Genomic DNA, 18362 nt, shown 5'->3' with positions numbered 1-18362 from the left:
TGTATCTAGCACCATAGACTGTATCTAGAACCATAGACTGTATCTAGTACTATAGACTGTATCTAGCAGCATATACTGTATCTAGAACAGGGGTCACCAATTGGCGGACCGCAGTCCGGATCCGGACCCAGACACCGTTATATCCGGACCCAGGACCTAAAATCGATTTTATTTTGACAGAGCGCTTCTATTTTAACCGGCGCAGCTTTTTCAGCCTTTACGGCACTTGTTCAGCAGTGCAGGAAATGCACCGACCAATGCGTTGTAAATCACATCACGTGATGCAGCTCAGCCAATCAAATATGAGTATTCTGACAAGTTTCCTGAATCGAGTGAGATGTACACACACCGGGGGAGAGACGAGGAAAGAGAAGGAAGAGCAGCAGAATATTACGTGAGTCAGAGAAGTTATTTCACATAAACATTCTCCAAAGAGAGAAAAGTGGTCAAAGAGACAAGAGTCTTTAACCAAGAATGAACAGACTCTTATAGGTTAATTCTTCACACGGACAGTTCATAACCAGTGTGTCTCATATGTTTAGAGACCGTGACGATTATTAAAAGCGGTAAATGAAGCGACACTACGAGACAAAGAACAACTCTTTTGAGCAAACGTACGCACTCACATCTGAATGAAGACACAGATAATAAACCTAAGCGCCCAATATGATCAGAATCCTAACACATGAATTCACTGACCAACAATGATGTAAACAGAGAGAATAGAGCTGAAACAAGTGTTAATAACCACAGATAAATATCATGCTCACTGATTTATCTTTCTATAAGCTTTCTGTTATATCAGTTATTCTTTATTCCAGCTCTTATTTTACTTGAAATGAGAAGAACATTTGTTTATGTATTTCTATGTATTATTATTTATAATCCATCCAGTTAAATTTGAAAAGTGAGAATAATAATTTAAAAAATATAATTGATGTGTACTTTCTTTATTTGATTTGACAGTTGTTGACTACACAGAGACATTACTACTACTAGGCTTCTTGAATATATACAGTATATGGCACTAAATAGCGCAAGTTAGATATTATTGTAATGTTCCGGACCCGAGGACATTTTCTCAATCTGGACCTTTTGGAATTTTAATTGAAGACCCCTGATCTAGCACTATAGACTGTATCTAGCCCTATAGACTGTATCTAGCCCCATAGACTGTATCTAGCCCTATAGACTGTATCTAGCCCCATAGACTGTATCTAGCCCCATAGACTGTATCTAGCCCCATAGACTGTATTTAGCCCCATAGACTGCATCTAGCCCTATAGACTGTATCTAGCACTATAGACTGTATCTAGCCCCATAGACTGTATCTAGCCGCATAGACTGTATATAGCACTATAGACTGCATCTAGCAGCATAGACTGTGTCTAGCAGCAGTGTGGGACACCTGCAGCTGGTGTGAAATACACTGTGAAATACCTTGTGCTGGTATGCCTAATTAGCATTGTGTGAACTCGTCTGGCAAGGATTCGGATGCCTCTCAACATGGTGATGACTGAGCTGGCGCCTCGTAGCTAACGTTGCTAACAGCACTAAAAGGCATGAGGTCCAACAAGACTATGACTGGAATTGTACCACTGTAAATAACTGTCTACTTGTGTCATTGTGTTGTTTTTCATTGATCTTTTATTTGGTTATTTCTATGTCCCTGGCTGTGTCCCCTACAGCACCCTGCCACCTTCAGTGTGGATCTAACCTGCCTATGGTAAATAGATATTAAAAATCTCCCTGAAAGCTTAAGAATAAATAAATCCTAAAACCCTTAAAAGCAAAAGATTACCATAACTTCCAAACACATTCAACTTATTGAATGTGTCACACAAGGATGCTCTCAAACTAATATTAAAAACATCCAAAACCCAGGTTCAACCTAATGATACGTCTATAGATATCAGTGTTCACCATATATATTCTATATCAACTGCTCAGACTAATGCATCATGGGTATGGATAAGGCTTCTTAACAGGAGGCTTTGGATCTGTTTGTTTAAAGGTTGTTTACAGGGTCAGGTTAAAGTCCTATTTTTCCAGGTTGGATCAGATAAACAGGTATTTTTTGTGAATGGCAGTTTGAAAACCTAGATTTGTGCTGCTTGATAGCCATGGTTGGCAATAGGCATTAAACCTTGATATCGATATAATCCTGGGAAAACCCTCATTCCTTACAGGTGGAACAGCTGCTGCCCATGGCTCCACCTCAGGGGCCGCCCCCTCCAGTCCTGTCGGGGCCCCAGCAGGAGTGTACCCTGATAAGGCCGTGCTTTCTCCGGGAGATGCTCCCCTCTCTCCACTGTCGCCTGACGAAGCCATGGCCTCCTCTGCTGTGGTGGCTGGAGCCGGAGACAAACTCTCTTCCATCTGACAGAGGGGTTGATCACATGACCCATTCATTCCTATTACATGTTTATATTAGTACTGCAGCAGATACACAAACTGTTGACTCAGACTGTACCGGATGTGGTCAGAGTTGGTGAATGTAACAGAGAAAAATTCGTCACACTTTCAAAGGGTACAATGTTGGGCTGCATGGTCTTGGCCAAGGCAATAATCCGGAATCACTTTTTGTGTGTGTTCATTTGTATTAATGATTTTTCATCTCTCATTATTCTTTTGATTCAAGGATGTTTTTCTGCATCTAAGAACATCTGGACATTTTCCTACTACACTGGTTGTTCACAGTAAAATAAAGTGGTTCATTATTTCCAATATACGTATATAATTACAGACCCTAAAAACTAAAATCATCAGTCACTCATATACACCATAAATCAAGCGTCTCTCCTGCGGAAAGTGATGAATAGATGGTTCTCATGTTGAAAGTACTAAATCTAAATGTTCTGATCCTACCCCAAACGTTAGCACTTCCACAATCTGAATGACTAAAATCATCAGCACAGATACAGCAACATAAAAAGATGCATGCAAGAGTGAAAGTAATGTTGAAACAATTAGTCTGTTAGACTCAACTTAAAAAACATCGCCTGAATAATGTATTGATGGATCCACTATGAACGTAATGGACAGCCTGTCATTGTCTCAGCTTCAGAGTCTGTATGTGTGAAACACTCCTTAACAGCAGTCGTTTTTATCTTTTGACTGAAATGTAATTAGTTAATGCAGACAATTCTTCCAGCAGAAGCTTAAACCTTCTTAAAGGGTAAGTCTGGTGAGATTCTAAAGGTTTCTTCTTTTCAACAAATCTCATGTGCAGAGCCCCACCAACACTGTTCTATCCGTCCTACTAATAAGTATCGCTTGTGTATTCAAAGCCTGATACATCCTGTTCCTCATCCTCCAAAGCATATCCTTCTTCTGCAGTGCGGTGGGTTGGCTCACTAATGACTATTGATTACCTGTGCATAGATGATGTAGTGCTGGATCTGGTCCTCAGTAATCGGGTTGTGTTCCAGAATGACATGCAGCCTCATAGACATCATACTGGTCAGCCAGTTGACCAGACTGGGATTGACTTCTGCAGACATCCTCCTCTACACAAACACACACACAGAAACATGCAGTAACATCCAGCTGTGACTTGTATCCCAGAATGCTGCGGTCATACATGATGAGTACTAACAATGCGGTGGTTGATGACGGCAGTCAGAGATCTCTGCTCTCCTCCGAGGCAGTACAGGTTCAGAGCCAGACACTCAAACAGGCCCTGAGTGCACAGCAGCAGCAGATGGGGGCCAAACGTGTGATCTGCATGAAGACAGAAAACCCTTCACATCTCCTCATCTTCACATCAAAGACATCCTAACATGTTAGGAGCTGTAGGAGGCGGTGTTCAGGCACAAACATATCTAGAGGAGCGACAATATGGAGCCCTTAATGTCAACGATCTTATTACAAGATACGTTTGAGAACAACATAATCATTTTACAGAGAACATGCTGTGTCTGTAGAAGCTGCTCTGACAGAAGCAATTTCTGCAGTAATCAAACTTTGCTCCTCAGATAATGCACATAACTCAAAAGTCTGTTCATGCAGCTCAATCAAATGACCTCCTTTAATATTCTCATGTACGTGTGTATTGATTAAACCATTAGCCGTAGCCAAAGGTATCCCACTTACATGGATTAAACAATCATTTTAAATACAGTTTTAAACTTTGTGAGCTGGGTGTTGGGGAAATTAATTCATCTGTGCATTATGTGAAATTAATATAAGTTTATTACATCAAAAACAGCAGGTTATGACAGAATAATCAAGCGGTATTTTCCCTGTCACATATCTTCTCCTTTGCTTCACAAGGACTGTGAATGGTATCCTTTAATCAGCTCACAGTCAACAATGAACATCCCCTCCTGCAGCTCCTCAGAGAGGTGGGACTCCTCTCCTAGATATCAGCACAGATCAGTCATGAGTTCAGAGCGGTGATGAAGGGCTCTGAACAGCTCACTCTTTAGGACTGATTTCCTACCCTGAGGATCTGTCGCCTTTGGGCTCTATGTCTTCCAGCCGTATTCTAGGTAACTGACAACGGCTCAGTCTTAGAGAAAGTGGAATATTAAACACGTTAACCTGAGTCAGAGAGGCAAAGGATGATGGCTAACCTGTTGATCAGCCACTGACTGACTTACCATTGTGGTGCAGGATATGTGAGGCCATCTGCGTGAACTGCTGTCTGAGGAAAGACAGGTTGCTCTGAACGATGTCCACTCCGTCTCGCACCGTCACCGTGGCCTAGACACAACGCACACACACACACACACACACAGACACAGACAAACACACACACACACTGATGTTCATCACTACGTACCTGCCACACAGCACAGTGCATTAGATGGACTGTAGAGGTCTGTGTGTGTAAGAGGTCGTCCTTACAAAGCTCTCAGCTACGTACTCCTCCAGTCCGTTAATGAGCTCCTCGGCTGCTGTCTGCAGAGAGGACAATGTGTGAAAGTCTTTACTGTGCAACATCAAATCAACAAATCAACAGATCCAAACAGCACTCAACACCGTCAACTTGGAATGTCCCGATCTAGTTTTTTTTTACCCCAAATCCCAATCCTGATGGAGTCATTGAATATTTCTTTTTCAAAATGGTTCTACCTGTCCTACCTGTTCTTTGAGATCAGATCGGGACATCCCTACTGTCCACACATGTGTGGACAGTTAACAAGCAGGTGTCACATGCTGCATCACAGAGACTAAACTGTTGGCCAAAAGCTAATCAAATACACATTCTTTCTTGTGCCCGACCAATGTTACATAATATCATGAACAATGAAGTAACATATCAAGTAGTGTGTGAACAAAGTGTGAGGGATTCTCTGTACAGTACTTACAGCTATGTTAGCGTCAGTGGGCTCTCTGCCCTGAAGGTAGTGTTCAGTGAAGAAGTCAGTGAGCTGCGGCTGGATGCGACTCACAGGCTGGGCGTTCCCATGAAGCAGCAGCACCATGTCCACCATGGAGAAGCTCTGACACACCAGGGACAGCAGATCACCAAAGAACCCTGCCGGGATGAGAGCTGGTTTACCAATAACAATCATGAGAAATGCTGGAATTACTCTTCGGATGGGATGTGTTCAATGTTTTGGCCTGATCCCAGCACACCGGCTGAAACATAAACCAGAGGTCAGTGGTCAGTGTTGACTTTCTGCTGATGTATGACTCACCCACAGCATCTCCAGAGCCAGGAGTGAAAAGGTTGCTGGTCTGGGACAGTCTTTGGATGAACTGGGCGATGCTCTCTCCATGGCCCTGATGGGCCCCCAGAGAGCTCATCATGGTGGACAGCACTCCCTGCACGATGCCGGTGAACAGCTCCGGGCTCAGAGAGTCTCCACCCGAACCGCTGCCGGCCTGAGCGGGGGCGGGACCACTGGACTGAGGGGGGACTGGGGCACTAGCTCCACTCGCAGTTGGCTGGGCAGAGAAAACTAATTTAGCAGGTTCATGTTCACATCAAGTCTTTTTCTGCACATACGGATATTTGATGTTGATAGTAACCAGATGCTTTTCACTGGGACATCAATATTGTGTAGTTCATCATCGTCATTTTGTCCGTTTGATCCCCTTTCATTAGCTACTGTGAATTGAAAGATACTCAACTGATCAGCTTTCTGATCCTCAATTCCAGTCTGTCCTGTTGAGGTAGTTCATTCATTTCAGTGGCAACAAATATCCTATATGTCATTCTTATTGACTTAAACTTAATGACACCTACGGGCAATCCATTACCAGTACAGCAAATTAGATCTGGAAATGTGGATAAAGTCAGCAAGGAGAGAGAGAGGTGTCTGACAACAGAGGTCCTGGCTGGAATGGAACGGGATGCATCATATATGGGGGTGGCTGTGGCTCAGAGGTAGAGCGGGTCGTTCACTGATCAGAAGATTAGCGTCCCAATCCCCGGCTCCTCCAGTCCGCATGTCAGCAAAATACTGAACTCAGAGTTTCTCCTGAAGGCTATTCCTGAGCATTACTTTAGATCCTGATGGGCAGGTGGCACCTTGTATGGCAGCCTCTGTCATCAGTGTCACAATGTGTGTGTGAATGGGTGAATGGCTTGTGTGTCTGTGAGTGAACTGCAGGTCCAGAATAAGCGGTGGAGAACAACTAACTTAATCAGACATTCCATGTTTTTCATTGCCATCATGCTGCTCAGAGTCATCTCAGTGACTGGCGCTAAACAGCTAACGGAGGTTAGGTTGTGTTGACTTGCACGGTGTGTCGATTTCCAAGCTCTACTTAGCAAACATGAGTATTGGGAAGGTACATTGTTACGCTATCATGATGGGTTGAAATGTAATCTTATAAGATCTAAATTTGGTGAGAAACTTGAATAAATCCAGTTGTTGAAGGAGATGTTTTCACAGAGAGAATTATGATCTGTTAATTATAACACGAGCTCATCATTGAAACTACTAATGCCAAGAAGTTTAAAATAAAAATACTAACATTTGAATTGCATGTTTTCTGCAAATAACCACTATAGATGACAACAACAAAGAGAAAAGACAACATTTAGAATGTGTGAGAGGTTACATTGACTTTGGGTTGCTTGGATGTATGCCATGCAGTTACCATACCAGTGCTTCAAAAGCATTTCTATTGACATTCAAGGAAAAAAACAAATATACCATCTGTGCTTCAAAATGTTACTGTGTTATACATTTTAGGCCATATCGCCCAGCCCTAATTTAAGTTAATTTACCATTAGCATCTGATCCACGAGGTACCTGGACTCCTGAAACTTCCCAACAACGTTTCGGGTGATTTTAAAGTGTCAAAGTGGGTAACACCATTTAGAAAACTATGTAATACATAGTAAATATTGCTTTGATATCCCATCAGATAAAGTTTGGTAATCTGTGTAAGTGTAACATCTACATTTTGTCTGCTTACTACACTTGTTAAGTGTTATGCATTATGAGTGTATAATGTGACAGAGGAACCAGGAGAAAGTACGCATGCCACCATATATTGGTTTTCTGGAGCACTAAGTGAACTCACCTGTATGAAGTCTGACATGCCCTGGAAGAAGGCCGGCAACCCCGGCATTGTCACAGTGATGGAGGGAGCTGCTCCAGAGCCAGGACCTCCTGGTCCGCCCAGCAGAGAGCCCAGCAGCTGGGCCAGATTTCCCTCAGGACTGCCCTCTGCTGGCAGGCCTATGGAGGTAGTATTGGTGGTGTGGGTGGATGTCTGTCCGGAGGTGTTGGCATAGGGAGGGGGGGGGGATGTGGTGGATGAATCAGACGAGGAGGAGGTAGAAAAGGAGGACTGAGAGCTGGACAAAGAGGACGTGGACATGGGATCACCTGGAGGAGGTTTAAACAACATAAACAATGGTGATGCAGATCCCTTGGATTTGTTTTTGTCTTTATAAAATGGGGCCAAGATACATGAGTGGGATCAACTTGTCAATGCTCTCTGGTGGACTTCTAAATGACCTCAAACTTGGTGGGACATTTCTGTGGTGCCGTCTCTTGTTACGTATTGGTCGACATCTACACAACAGCAATAAATATGCAATAAGTTATTATCGATTGATATATCGTCCTCGTCAATTTATCTAGCTCTGAAAATAACTACTACTGATTCCAGCAAGCATTGCTGTGAAAGTTATCAAGTTGTGGTACTGCAGAAGTGACATTCCAAAATCAATGTGCACTTACATACTTACAACTACAGTTTAACGTAACAGTCTTTAACTTGATATCAATCGTCATATACGAGACATTAATGAAATTCCACCTCTGCATTTCACCCATCCAGCATTTTAGGAGTCGCAGGCTGCTGTTGGGAGCAGCTTGGGTTTCAGAGTCTCAGTATCTAACCACCAACCTTGTGGTTAAAGGACGACAATAATGACTCAATGTGACAGTGAAGGACTACTTAAGTCAAGTTGTTATATTGTTAGCTACTCTGACTGTGAGCTCCTGAAACGGTACATTCAGAGTGCTTTAACACCTATCCTCTTTGCTCTGGTTAAAAACACATCAGGTGCTTTTGCCTTGTTAGTAACGTTTGTTTTGCCTGGTGTGAAAGTTCAAAACCTGGTGCGGACCGAACAACCGAAACAAGATTTCTTGAAAAGGTAGGCCTCGGTCCGATTCTGGTGAGCTTTGTGAAAGCTAAAGGACCAACCACAGGTATTTTCACAGATTAACAGCTGTTCTCCATTAAACAGTAGACTGTTAGGATCCCTGTCTGCTCCTAGTTTGTGCTCCTCTGTTTTTCCCCCTGTCTGTTTTGTTATTGTGGGCCATGTGCTTATGTTTTGTTCTTGTGTCAGCCTACAGTTTCCACCCCCATGTTCCGCCCACTTCACGCCTCTCTCCTTAGGCTCAGCTGTGGCTCATTCCAGTGATCGCCACTGGCTGATTTAAATACCTCGGCGTTTCACCGGCGCGTCGTCAGTCCGTCCGGTTACCAGTCTGGTCACGTAAGTCTGAACACCCATTTCAGTGAAGATCGTTACCCGTTTGTTTTCTGTTCCTTCAGTTTTGAGTGCGGTCGAGTTTCCCTCCCGTCTCCGGAGGCTACCTGTCCCGGCCTCGGTTGATCTTCCCTTCCGACTCCGGTGGAGATTATAGGAGTGACTTTAATTTGCTGGACAGTTAGTCTTTTTTTGTTTGTTCTTTCTGTGACTCCTCCTGCACAGTTAAAGTCTTGGCTGGAGTAAACCTGCTGTGTGCGTGCGTTTGGGTCCACTAACTACACTACCACATAACAAGACACAGGTGACCAGGTGGTCACTAATCCCCTGCTGTAGAGCACTCCTGGGCCGTGCACATCACATGCCAGTGTGTAATGATGGCAGAACTGTCCAATCAAGGAATTAGCTGTCAGTCTGTATAACTTTATGTTACTCCTCTTGGTTCATTTGTAAAATGTTAGTGTGAACAGGAACTAAAACGCAACAATGTATTTTTTTCTCTTGGTCTGGACCAAAAGAACCGAACTACAGGTGAGAAAGCACCACAACATCCACACATACCGATAAATAGTAGTAATATCAAGAAAGTAATAAAAAGTGGCATAATCAGCTACTATTGCACTTTGTAAAGATATCTATATGAAAGACTTGACACTGACCTGTCTGCCCCGGCATCAGGAGCTGTCCCACCAGACCACTGATCATCTGGGTGAGGGAGGAGGGAGCCAGAGGAGGGCCCTGCTCACAGAGGGGTGAGGGAGGCAGAGATTAGCAAGCAGCTTCACGCTCATTGCACAACAGTAATTCATCTGGATTATTCAATACTCTGCAGCACATAGCTAGAGATCGATAAATGAATTGGCAGGTAGATACAAGTTGAATCTTTGAATTCATTTTTAAAGTAAAATAAATAAGAATTTTGTTTAAACTTTCCAAATGTTTTCCTTGTCCATGTGTTTGTTTTTTCTGCTATCACTGGGTTCTGCTCAGACGTATAGGCCTACAGAACTCTCATTTATACTTTGGTTCACTTAACAGCTTTCCATGATGGTCAATTTAATATTTTTGAACTTTTGGGAAATTTCGATGGACTTTTAAAACTGTTTTCTTATGTTCTATCAACCAAACAATTGATCTATTCGTCAAGACAATAACTTTCAGTTGAATCGATAATGAGAATCTTTAGTCTCTTTTCACTCTGTTGGTGTTACCTGTTCTGGCTGCTGACCAGCTGCGGGTTCTGTGACCTGCAGGTTGATGGTGGTTCCTCGGGGTCCCACAGGCTGAGGGATGTGGGGGGAGAAGGATGGTCTGGTGATGACCACCCTCGCCTGAGCAGGGTGAGGGGGCTGTGGGGAAGCAGCTCCCTCCACGTTGGGAGCTGAGCTAGGGACAGACTGCATCTGTGCTGGGTGGCCGGCTGAGACTGCAGTGGCCATGACGGCAGCTTGGTGGGAGATCTGATGCACAATGGCCTGCATGAACTCAGGGGGCAGGCCTGGCAAGTGGACCTGGGGCAGTCCTGGAAACAAAGAAGTTTGTCCTGAAAAACAGATCTTTGAATGTGTCCACTTAAATTTCTTCTGACCCAAAGTGTCCAAAAGAAGAATCGCTGCAACCGGAAGGAGGAGACAGCTATTACCATAGCAACAACTCACCAGGCTGTCCAGTACCTGCGGTGTTTGGCTGTCCTGGAACCTGAGACCCAGCAGCTGACTCGCCTGTTCCACACAAGAAGAGCTCTGTATAGACTTATGTCCTATCATTTTTTAACAAACATAACTGTCTTTATTATTTATATATTTCCATATTCATTCCATATGAATCGTTATCTGCTAATGCAGATGATCTGAGCTCAGTTCCTTGTTTCACTTGTCTGTCTGTACTTTCATGCACTCCTCATGCTCCATCAGTGTTGTCATCCATTGAAATACATGGGATACTGGCTGTTTCCTCTGTCGGTACATTTATAGTCAGGTTCTGTGATGACATGACACACATACCATCAACGTTCACCTGCATCATGACTACCGGCTCCATGGTCTGGTGGGTGACCCGGATTACTCGGGGTCCTCCCTGTCCTTGTTGATGACTGGTCCCGTTTGACTGAATCTGGCCTGTCGCCTGCTGATCCGATTGGCCAGCGCTGTGAGACGGCTGGCGTTGTCCTTCAGCTGTCTGTCTCCCATTAGATGTCATGGTCATTGTTGTCCCTAAGTTTATCTAGAGGAGAAATACATGATTTACTGCAAGGTCAAGCACAGACATGTAAACGACAGACATCGTGATGTAAAGTTTGAATCTAACCGTTACTGATGTACAAAGCTTTCTAAAGAGGAGTGGACTTGATGATGGGATGTACATCACCACATCCCAGCAGCTCATTAGAGAGTGAGTTCTGGAGAAAAGCATGTCACATTGTGAAAGAGGCTTGAACTGAAATGTTACTAAGACATTTGCACTTTCTCCAGTTGAATGACTTCTTATTTGGGAGTAAATTGTTTGCACAGCTATCTGTGCAGTACTGTAGAGCAGAGTGATATTTGATGTTATTTCCAGATTATTTATGTGATTGTTTGATATGAATTCAGTTCAGTGTGTTTCTATATTTATGTACAACTGGGAATAGAGAAATCTCTCCAGTATGGGATTATAGATGCTGTAGTAGTGAGGAAGATGGCACCGAGCACAGGCTGAGAAGATGGAGATGTGGGATCTTCTGAAATGAGCTCAGAAGGTAGAGCGGATCGTCCCTCAATCACAGAACCAGCGATTTGATCCCCGGCTCCTCTAGTCCATGTCAATGTTTCCTTGGACAAGACACTTAACTCCAAATTGCTGCCGAAGGCTGTGTCATCAGTGTATGAACGGATGTAAATGACGACATGTAGTGTTAAAGCTTTGAGTGGTTGTTACACTAGAAAAGAGAAATACAAGTGCAGTCCATTTACCATGAGTGTCATAAGACTTATAAGTCTAGCTTATAAGACTGTCATGGATATTGACATATTAAGCGCTCTCAATAGCAACAGTAGACTGCCGTCTGGCAAGAGATACAGGAGCATCATCTGTGGTACCAGCAGACTACAGCGCAGCTCCTCTCAGGCTGTGAGACTCATCCACTCCTCCATTCGAAGTAGTTTAGCTTCTTTTGTTTTTACATAAAGTGTGAAGCATAAACCATTTGCTTCCTAACTGTATTCAGAAGTTGTTGGAAATTAGACAAAGCCAGTATGAATAGGTATGTGTAAAACAAGTTATTTAAGATTATAATAAAATATTGGAATTTGAATCCTATGTTATACAACTGTAGAACTGAAGGAAACGCAATAACCAAATACTTTGTGCAAATGTGTGAGCACTAAAATGTTGTGTGTGCTCTTGAGTAGATTCTGTTCTTATTTAAGAACAAATCCATAATAAGAAAACATTGATGAATGTCAGAATCTTTGTGAAAACGGGATCAGTGGGTTTTAAGAGGACGTTTCCTCTTAAGACTGTTTGGTGACTGAATATGGAAAGTATTAGGAAATTACAGCTCTGTATGTGTATAATTATGTTTCTGTGTTTTGTCTTCTTTATTAGTAAGTAGTTTAGAAAATGTGATTAAAGTGAACTTAAAGTAGGTAAAAAGAAATGCACTATGAAGCCATGAACCCAGAGCTACAGTACAGTAGGTAACACTAAAGGTAGGTGCGTTCCAGTGGTGGGCCGTCAGGGCCAGCAAGGCCTTCTCTGCTGGCCTAAACACAATCACAAAGTTATAGCTATTTTGTAATTTAATTATTTCCCCCATCATCTTATTTTCTCATTGCACAGCTACTGTGTTCCTCAGTTGCTCTGCTTCCAGTGCAGCTTGTTTTAAGTAGAGCTTTTATCCAATCAGATCTCACCTCTGTGTCTCTAGGTAAGAAGAGTGGCCCGAGGTGAATCCATGTGCACTTTAAGTGAATGGGGACGATATTGTTGATTGTCATAGTGTTCAACCAATCAGATCTCTAGTTTGACATGTTGGGCGTATTCTTTGACGTGTCAGAGCCTGCTAGCTGGCCTAGAAGTACGTCATCATTACGTGCAGCTCAGTTTTCAGGTGCAGCTCTGCAGTGAGGTGCAGCGTGTGCTGTGATTGGTCAGTGGGCGAGCATGTGACTATTGTGAACTGAAACTTAACGTAGCCAGCAGAGCTTAGTTGGAGTAGTAAGAGTTCAAATTGAAAGATATGGAAGAAATGATGACATTTCTTGCATTTTGCTTGGTGTACATTATTATTTTTTTACCTAGCTTTGTTTTTTTTAACACTCAATGGCGGAAGGAGGAGAAACGGATTTGTGAGTTGGGATTTAACCGTGGGATTAAACTCTTTGTCAACAAAGAAAGAAGGATGGAGTTTGTCTTTAAGTGAACAGCATTTGGTAAGTCAACTGCGTGTTTCTTTATATCTAATATCTGAATGGCCCTCGAGTGTGTAGCAGAATGCGTGTCTGCAGGTCTGCTGAATTGATTTGTTGTCATGAATATATGTGACTGGTTCTTGTGAGTTTGTTGTCATTGTGTTAATTATATTGATTTGGACTATATGCATTGTCCGTTAATTACGAAGCATACCGTCATGAGTTATTGTTTGTTAAGCTAGTTTAGCGTAGCCTCCCAGATCACACGTGCGGTGCCTTAGCTGTCTTTTCTTTTGGATTTTTTTGTTCCGGGTTCAGAGGTCACAAAGCCCGTTGTCTCCTACGTGAGCGCAGTGGCTCCACCGAAAACATTATATTTCCCACAATTTAAGCTTCTGCATTTTCTAAATGCACTAGTATTATTCAAACGTCTTGTTCGGTTCATAAGCCTCGTACCGAACAGTTTAATACGAATACGTGATGTTACACCCCTAGAAACAAAAAACCGTAGCTGTGGCGTCATAATGAGGTTATTAGGTGGTGTTTCAGCTGCAGGCCAGCACTGAAGGCCCAGGTATAAAATGCACAGCCTGCCACTGGTGCCAAACGCGGCATGAATTATTCACACGAGTAGATTACATACAAAGTCTATGCACAGACGCGATGAGACTGGAGTGACACGAATTTGCGGTGGCGCGGCGCGATTTGTGTCAATCGCCAAAACGGCACAAACGCGTGAGTTCAAATTTTTCAACTCCGGCGAAAAAATGGCGTGACGCTGCGGGGCGATAGCCTATCAGCGTTGAGATGTTTCTCCTGTCATCACTGCCGTCCTGCCGTTGTTGAATCAGGAAACAAATACTGTATCCGTCTGTGTTCACCCAGAGCTCTATGATACCTCATATCAATAGAGACCGGACCAAACAATGTGTGTGTGTAAACCATATGGTACAAACAATGAATGGACGCTGCCGTATTTACGTCTGTATGACGTTATGTTGAGTGTTGCTGGAGCTGCTACTATGTTAACATAGAATAGCACCGATCGATCCGAGCTCCATTGAGAAAACAAGTATTTAAAAAGTTATTTGCTTGTCGTCTTGCGGAGAGAACAAACAGAACATGAATTCAGACTTTTTACAAATCGGCGTCATTACGTAGTTATTTCGGCATCCATTTTTGTCCGTTTATTGCAGTTAAATCACAGCCAAATCTGTTTATTTTGTGTTCATACAGCTGTAGTAAACAGCGACGTGTGGCTTGCACAGTGAATACAGCTCGATAAAATCCACAGAGCTCCTCTGGACAATATTATGAACCAGACATGACGGTGTTTAGTTTCCCGGGATATCTGGGACTTCCACAACATGTACTAAGCAGAAATAGAGGGTACTTTTTTCATGGTTGATGGCGGACAGTTGAACGTTTTTTAGGGCGATAAGTCACGCCCCTTCTCTGGCGCGTCTAGCGCAATTCACACGAATGAACACAAATGGTTCCCGGCGAGACCGGCGGTGCGTTTGGTGTGAACGCACCATAACAGCATCACTTTGGCTGATGTCTGGTGTGTGAGGCACCGAACAGATGTCTCTGAAAACCCACAGCCTGCTCACAAGTACATTAGATGAGCCTAAATAAATGACATTCTCACTTTCTACCTGAATTGAAGTTTTTCTGTTATCGCTGTATCTCTTAACACTTCAACATTTCTCCACAGCTGACAGAAATGATTCCACACACAATGTCAGAGTGCTGTGAACCTACTGGAAGGGGCATGTGAGGCAAACCAGCCCGGAGCAGGACCGGCTGGGTGTAGTGGGCCATTGGACGAGCCACATACAGGCGACGTGGAGGAGAGGTCGCCAGGTTACAGTGTAGGTCACCGAGGACAACTAAGCTGTTGCCAAGGAGACGCAGAGCATCTCCGACCACGTTGAGAATGCGCTGATCCTCCTCTCTTTCCTGGGTCTGTGAAAGCAGACAGACTCTTGTATTAAACAGCTTTGGGTGATTTCAGGTCAAATGTTTGACCTGAAACAGAACAGATGACAGAACAAAGAACACACTAGTGACTGTGGCTCAGTGGAGGAGCGGGTCATCCTTCAACCAGAGGATCCCCGGCTCCACTAGTCCATGTCAATGTCACTTAACCCCAAATTGCACCGGTGGCTGTGTGAATGTTAGATAGTCCTGATGAGCAGGTGGTACCTTGCATGGTCCCCTGTCATCAGGGTGTGAATGATGACATGTAGTGTTAAAGTTTGAGTGGTCGGAAGACTAGAAAAGAACAATACAAGTACATCCATTAATATTACTTTATTTATCTATTCTTACAGCTTTGTCGGGTCTAAAAATGTAGTTTGTCCTCAGGGTGAAATTAAAGGAAAGTCAGCATGAATCTACTCTGTAAACTTCATGGCACTCTGCCTTTTAGATTATAGTTACTTTATGGGTACAACTGAACATTTCGGAATAATAACTCCAGCGAAAATGTCAAGAGTTCATCTAAATAATTAACAGGAATTATACCGCAAATTTCATGGCAATGTGGCCAGAAAGATGTCCCCCACAAAGCACTGTCAATGTAATATTAGTAAGGAGAATGATATGTGTTCAATAAATGTTACCTTTGATTTGATAATGTAGTGCTTATCTTCCACTGACAATCATACCCTCGGTGGATATTAAACATATGCAAAGGAACAACAAAGGTTATTTTAGAGTAGAACAGTCGTGTTTTAAACAGCTCCTCATCACTTATGCACACGTGGACAAAATAGTTGGTACCCTTCCATTAAAGAAAGAAAAACCCACAATGGTCCCTGAAATAACTTGAAACTGACAAAAGTAATAATAAATAAAAATGTACTGAAAATGAACTAATAAAAATCAGACATTGCTTTTGAATTGTGGTTCAACATAATCATTTAAAAAAAAAAAACTAATGAAAATGGCCTGGACAAAAATTATGGTACCCGTAACTTAATATTTTGTTGCACAACCTTTTGAGGCAATCACTGCAATCAAGTGACTTCTGTAACTCTCAATGAGACTTCTGCACTTGTCGACAGGTATTGTGGCCCACTCCTCGTGAGCAAACAGCTCCAGCTGTCTCAGGTTTGAAGGGTGCCTCCTCCAGACTGCATGTTTCAGCTCCTTCCCCAGATGTTCAACAGGATTCAGATCAGGGCTCATAGAAGGCCACTTCAGAAGAGTCCAATGTTTTGCTCTGAGCCATTCTTGGGTGTTTTTAGCTGTGTTTTGGGTCATTATCCTGTTGGAGGACCCGTGACCTGCGACTGAGACCAAGCTTTCTGACACTGGGCAGCACATTTGGCTCCAGAATGCCTTGATAGTCTTGAGATTTCATCGTACCCTGCACAGATTCAAGACACTGTGTGCCAGATGCAGCAAAGCAGCCCCAGAACACAACCGAGCCTCCTCCATGTTTCACTGGTCTTTTCTTTGTATGCTTCACTTTTGCATAATTTTTGTCCAGGCCATTTTCATTTTTTTTTTTTTTTTTTTTTTTTAAATGATTCTGTTGAACCACAATTCAAAAGCAATGTCTGATTTTCATTAGTTAATTTTCAGTACATTTTTATTTATTATTACTTTTGTCAGTTTAAAAATTGGTCTGCATATTTATATAGTGCTCTTTCTAGTCTCAGTGACCACTCAATACGCTTTACAACACAAGCCAGCATTCACACACTGGTGGGAGGGGCTTCCATCACAAGCGAACCACATCGTCACACAGCCACCATGAGTCCTTTGGGGTTTAGTATCTTGTCTAAGGACTCTTCGACATGTAGACTGCTCTAATCCCAGAGTCACAGCTGGCCAGGAGATCAAGATCATTTCTTTTTCTAATGAACAAAGAAAGTTGTTCATTAATATTTTGTCAATCAGGCCTACTGACCCACTATTCTTTAAACTAGGTTTGGTAATCTTCAGACACCAGCTAGAGTACGCTCGAATTTAAAAGAGGTGTACCTAAAAACCCAACACTTTCCCAATTAAAGTAGCAGAGCACTAACTCCAAAGATCACTAAATCCAGTGAGACAGTCACCATGTTGGCAACACGGACAGGCTGAAGCCACTCCCCCATAATGATCATCATTACTCGCAGCTTTCAAGCTAGCACCTTGTGGAAAACTCTGGTGACGCGTTACAAGTACATGGGCAGAATACGCACAGACAGGTAGGTACACAGTCCTGTGACAGATACACATACTACCATTTCTTTCTTTCTTTTTGTCAGAGCATTTGATTTATTGATTGCTATTACTAAGTAATGAGAATTTCAATAAATATATATATATATAAAAAACTGTTTTGAAGATTACCAACCCTAGCTTTAACTAGCTGCAGCATCCACTATGACAGACTTCCAATAAAGGGGTGTTTCGGTCTGATGAACGATTTGAGTGAAGGCTGGTCTTGTGTATCCTCGTGTGTCTTCTTAGAGATCCCTTCTCACCCATACTCGGAGCACAAAAGAACACTGGACTTCATGATGGCCAACCAGAATGATTTCTGAGACCAGGGAACAGTGATCAAACAAGGGAATCGGCTGTAACCCCATGTAGTTTATTGATAGAGAAGTATCCCTCTAATCGGAAGATCAGCGGTGCGGTTTGGGCAAGACACTGAACCCCAGATTGCTCTCGAAGGCTGTTCCATCGGTGTGAGTGTGTGTGAATGAGCTCAAGATTAGACCCTAAAGGGCCGCTGGCACCCTGTACAGCTGCCTCTGCCATCAGTGTATGAATGTGTGTGTGAATGGTGACTAGAAAGGTACGAGACAAGTACAAGTCCATCCACCAGAACAGTCAGCATGCAGACAAAACAGACATTCACGAGTGTGCTGTTGATGGACACTATTCTTCCATGAGGAAATGGACCAGCTGTTCACAGTATGTTGATGGTTTGTAACAGCAACAACACAGTCCATACTGTATGCAGCTATTACGCACGCACGCACGCGCGCACGTGCGCGCGCGCACACACACACACACACACACACACACACACACACACACACACACAC

The 18362-nt window shown here is 43.1% G+C and overlaps 1 protein-coding gene across 2 annotated transcripts in view; it reads right to left on the bottom strand.

Annotated features, from left to right (window-relative positions):
• The window catches only part of bag6l (BCL2 associated athanogene 6, like), a 22445-nt gene that overhangs the window by 3179 nt on the left and 904 nt on the right, over positions 1–18362 (bottom strand). For both annotated transcript variants that reach the window (XM_031871265.1, XM_031871266.1), the window contains exons 2-14: positions 15073–15276; positions 10921–11140; positions 10576–10638; positions 10129–10439; positions 9577–9655; positions 7489–7796; positions 5649–5898; positions 5316–5485; positions 4852–4905; positions 4605–4707; positions 3599–3723; positions 3375–3509; positions 2188–2379 (exon numbers count right to left, since the gene is read on the bottom strand). In XM_031871265.1, coding sequence (XP_031727125.1) covers positions 2188–2379; positions 3375–3509; positions 3599–3723; positions 4605–4707; positions 4852–4905; positions 5316–5485; positions 5649–5898; positions 7489–7796; positions 9577–9655; positions 10129–10439; positions 10576–10638; positions 10921–11140; positions 15073–15276 — 2214 coding nt within the window. The remainder of the gene's footprint in view (positions 1–2187; positions 2380–3374; positions 3510–3598; positions 3724–4604; positions 4708–4851; positions 4906–5315; positions 5486–5648; positions 5899–7488; positions 7797–9576; positions 9656–10128; positions 10440–10575; positions 10639–10920; positions 11141–15072; positions 15277–18362) is intronic.

This window comes from Anarrhichthys ocellatus, unplaced genomic scaffold (genome assembly GCF_004355925.1).
Source record: "Anarrhichthys ocellatus isolate YVR2014 unplaced genomic scaffold, GSC_Weel_1.0 scaffold57, whole genome shotgun sequence".
Classification (NCBI taxonomy): Eukaryota; Metazoa; Chordata; class Actinopteri; order Perciformes; family Anarhichadidae; genus Anarrhichthys; species Anarrhichthys ocellatus.
Note: the sequence above shows the minus strand (reverse complement) of the source record. Positions and strands in the feature narration are given on the sequence as shown.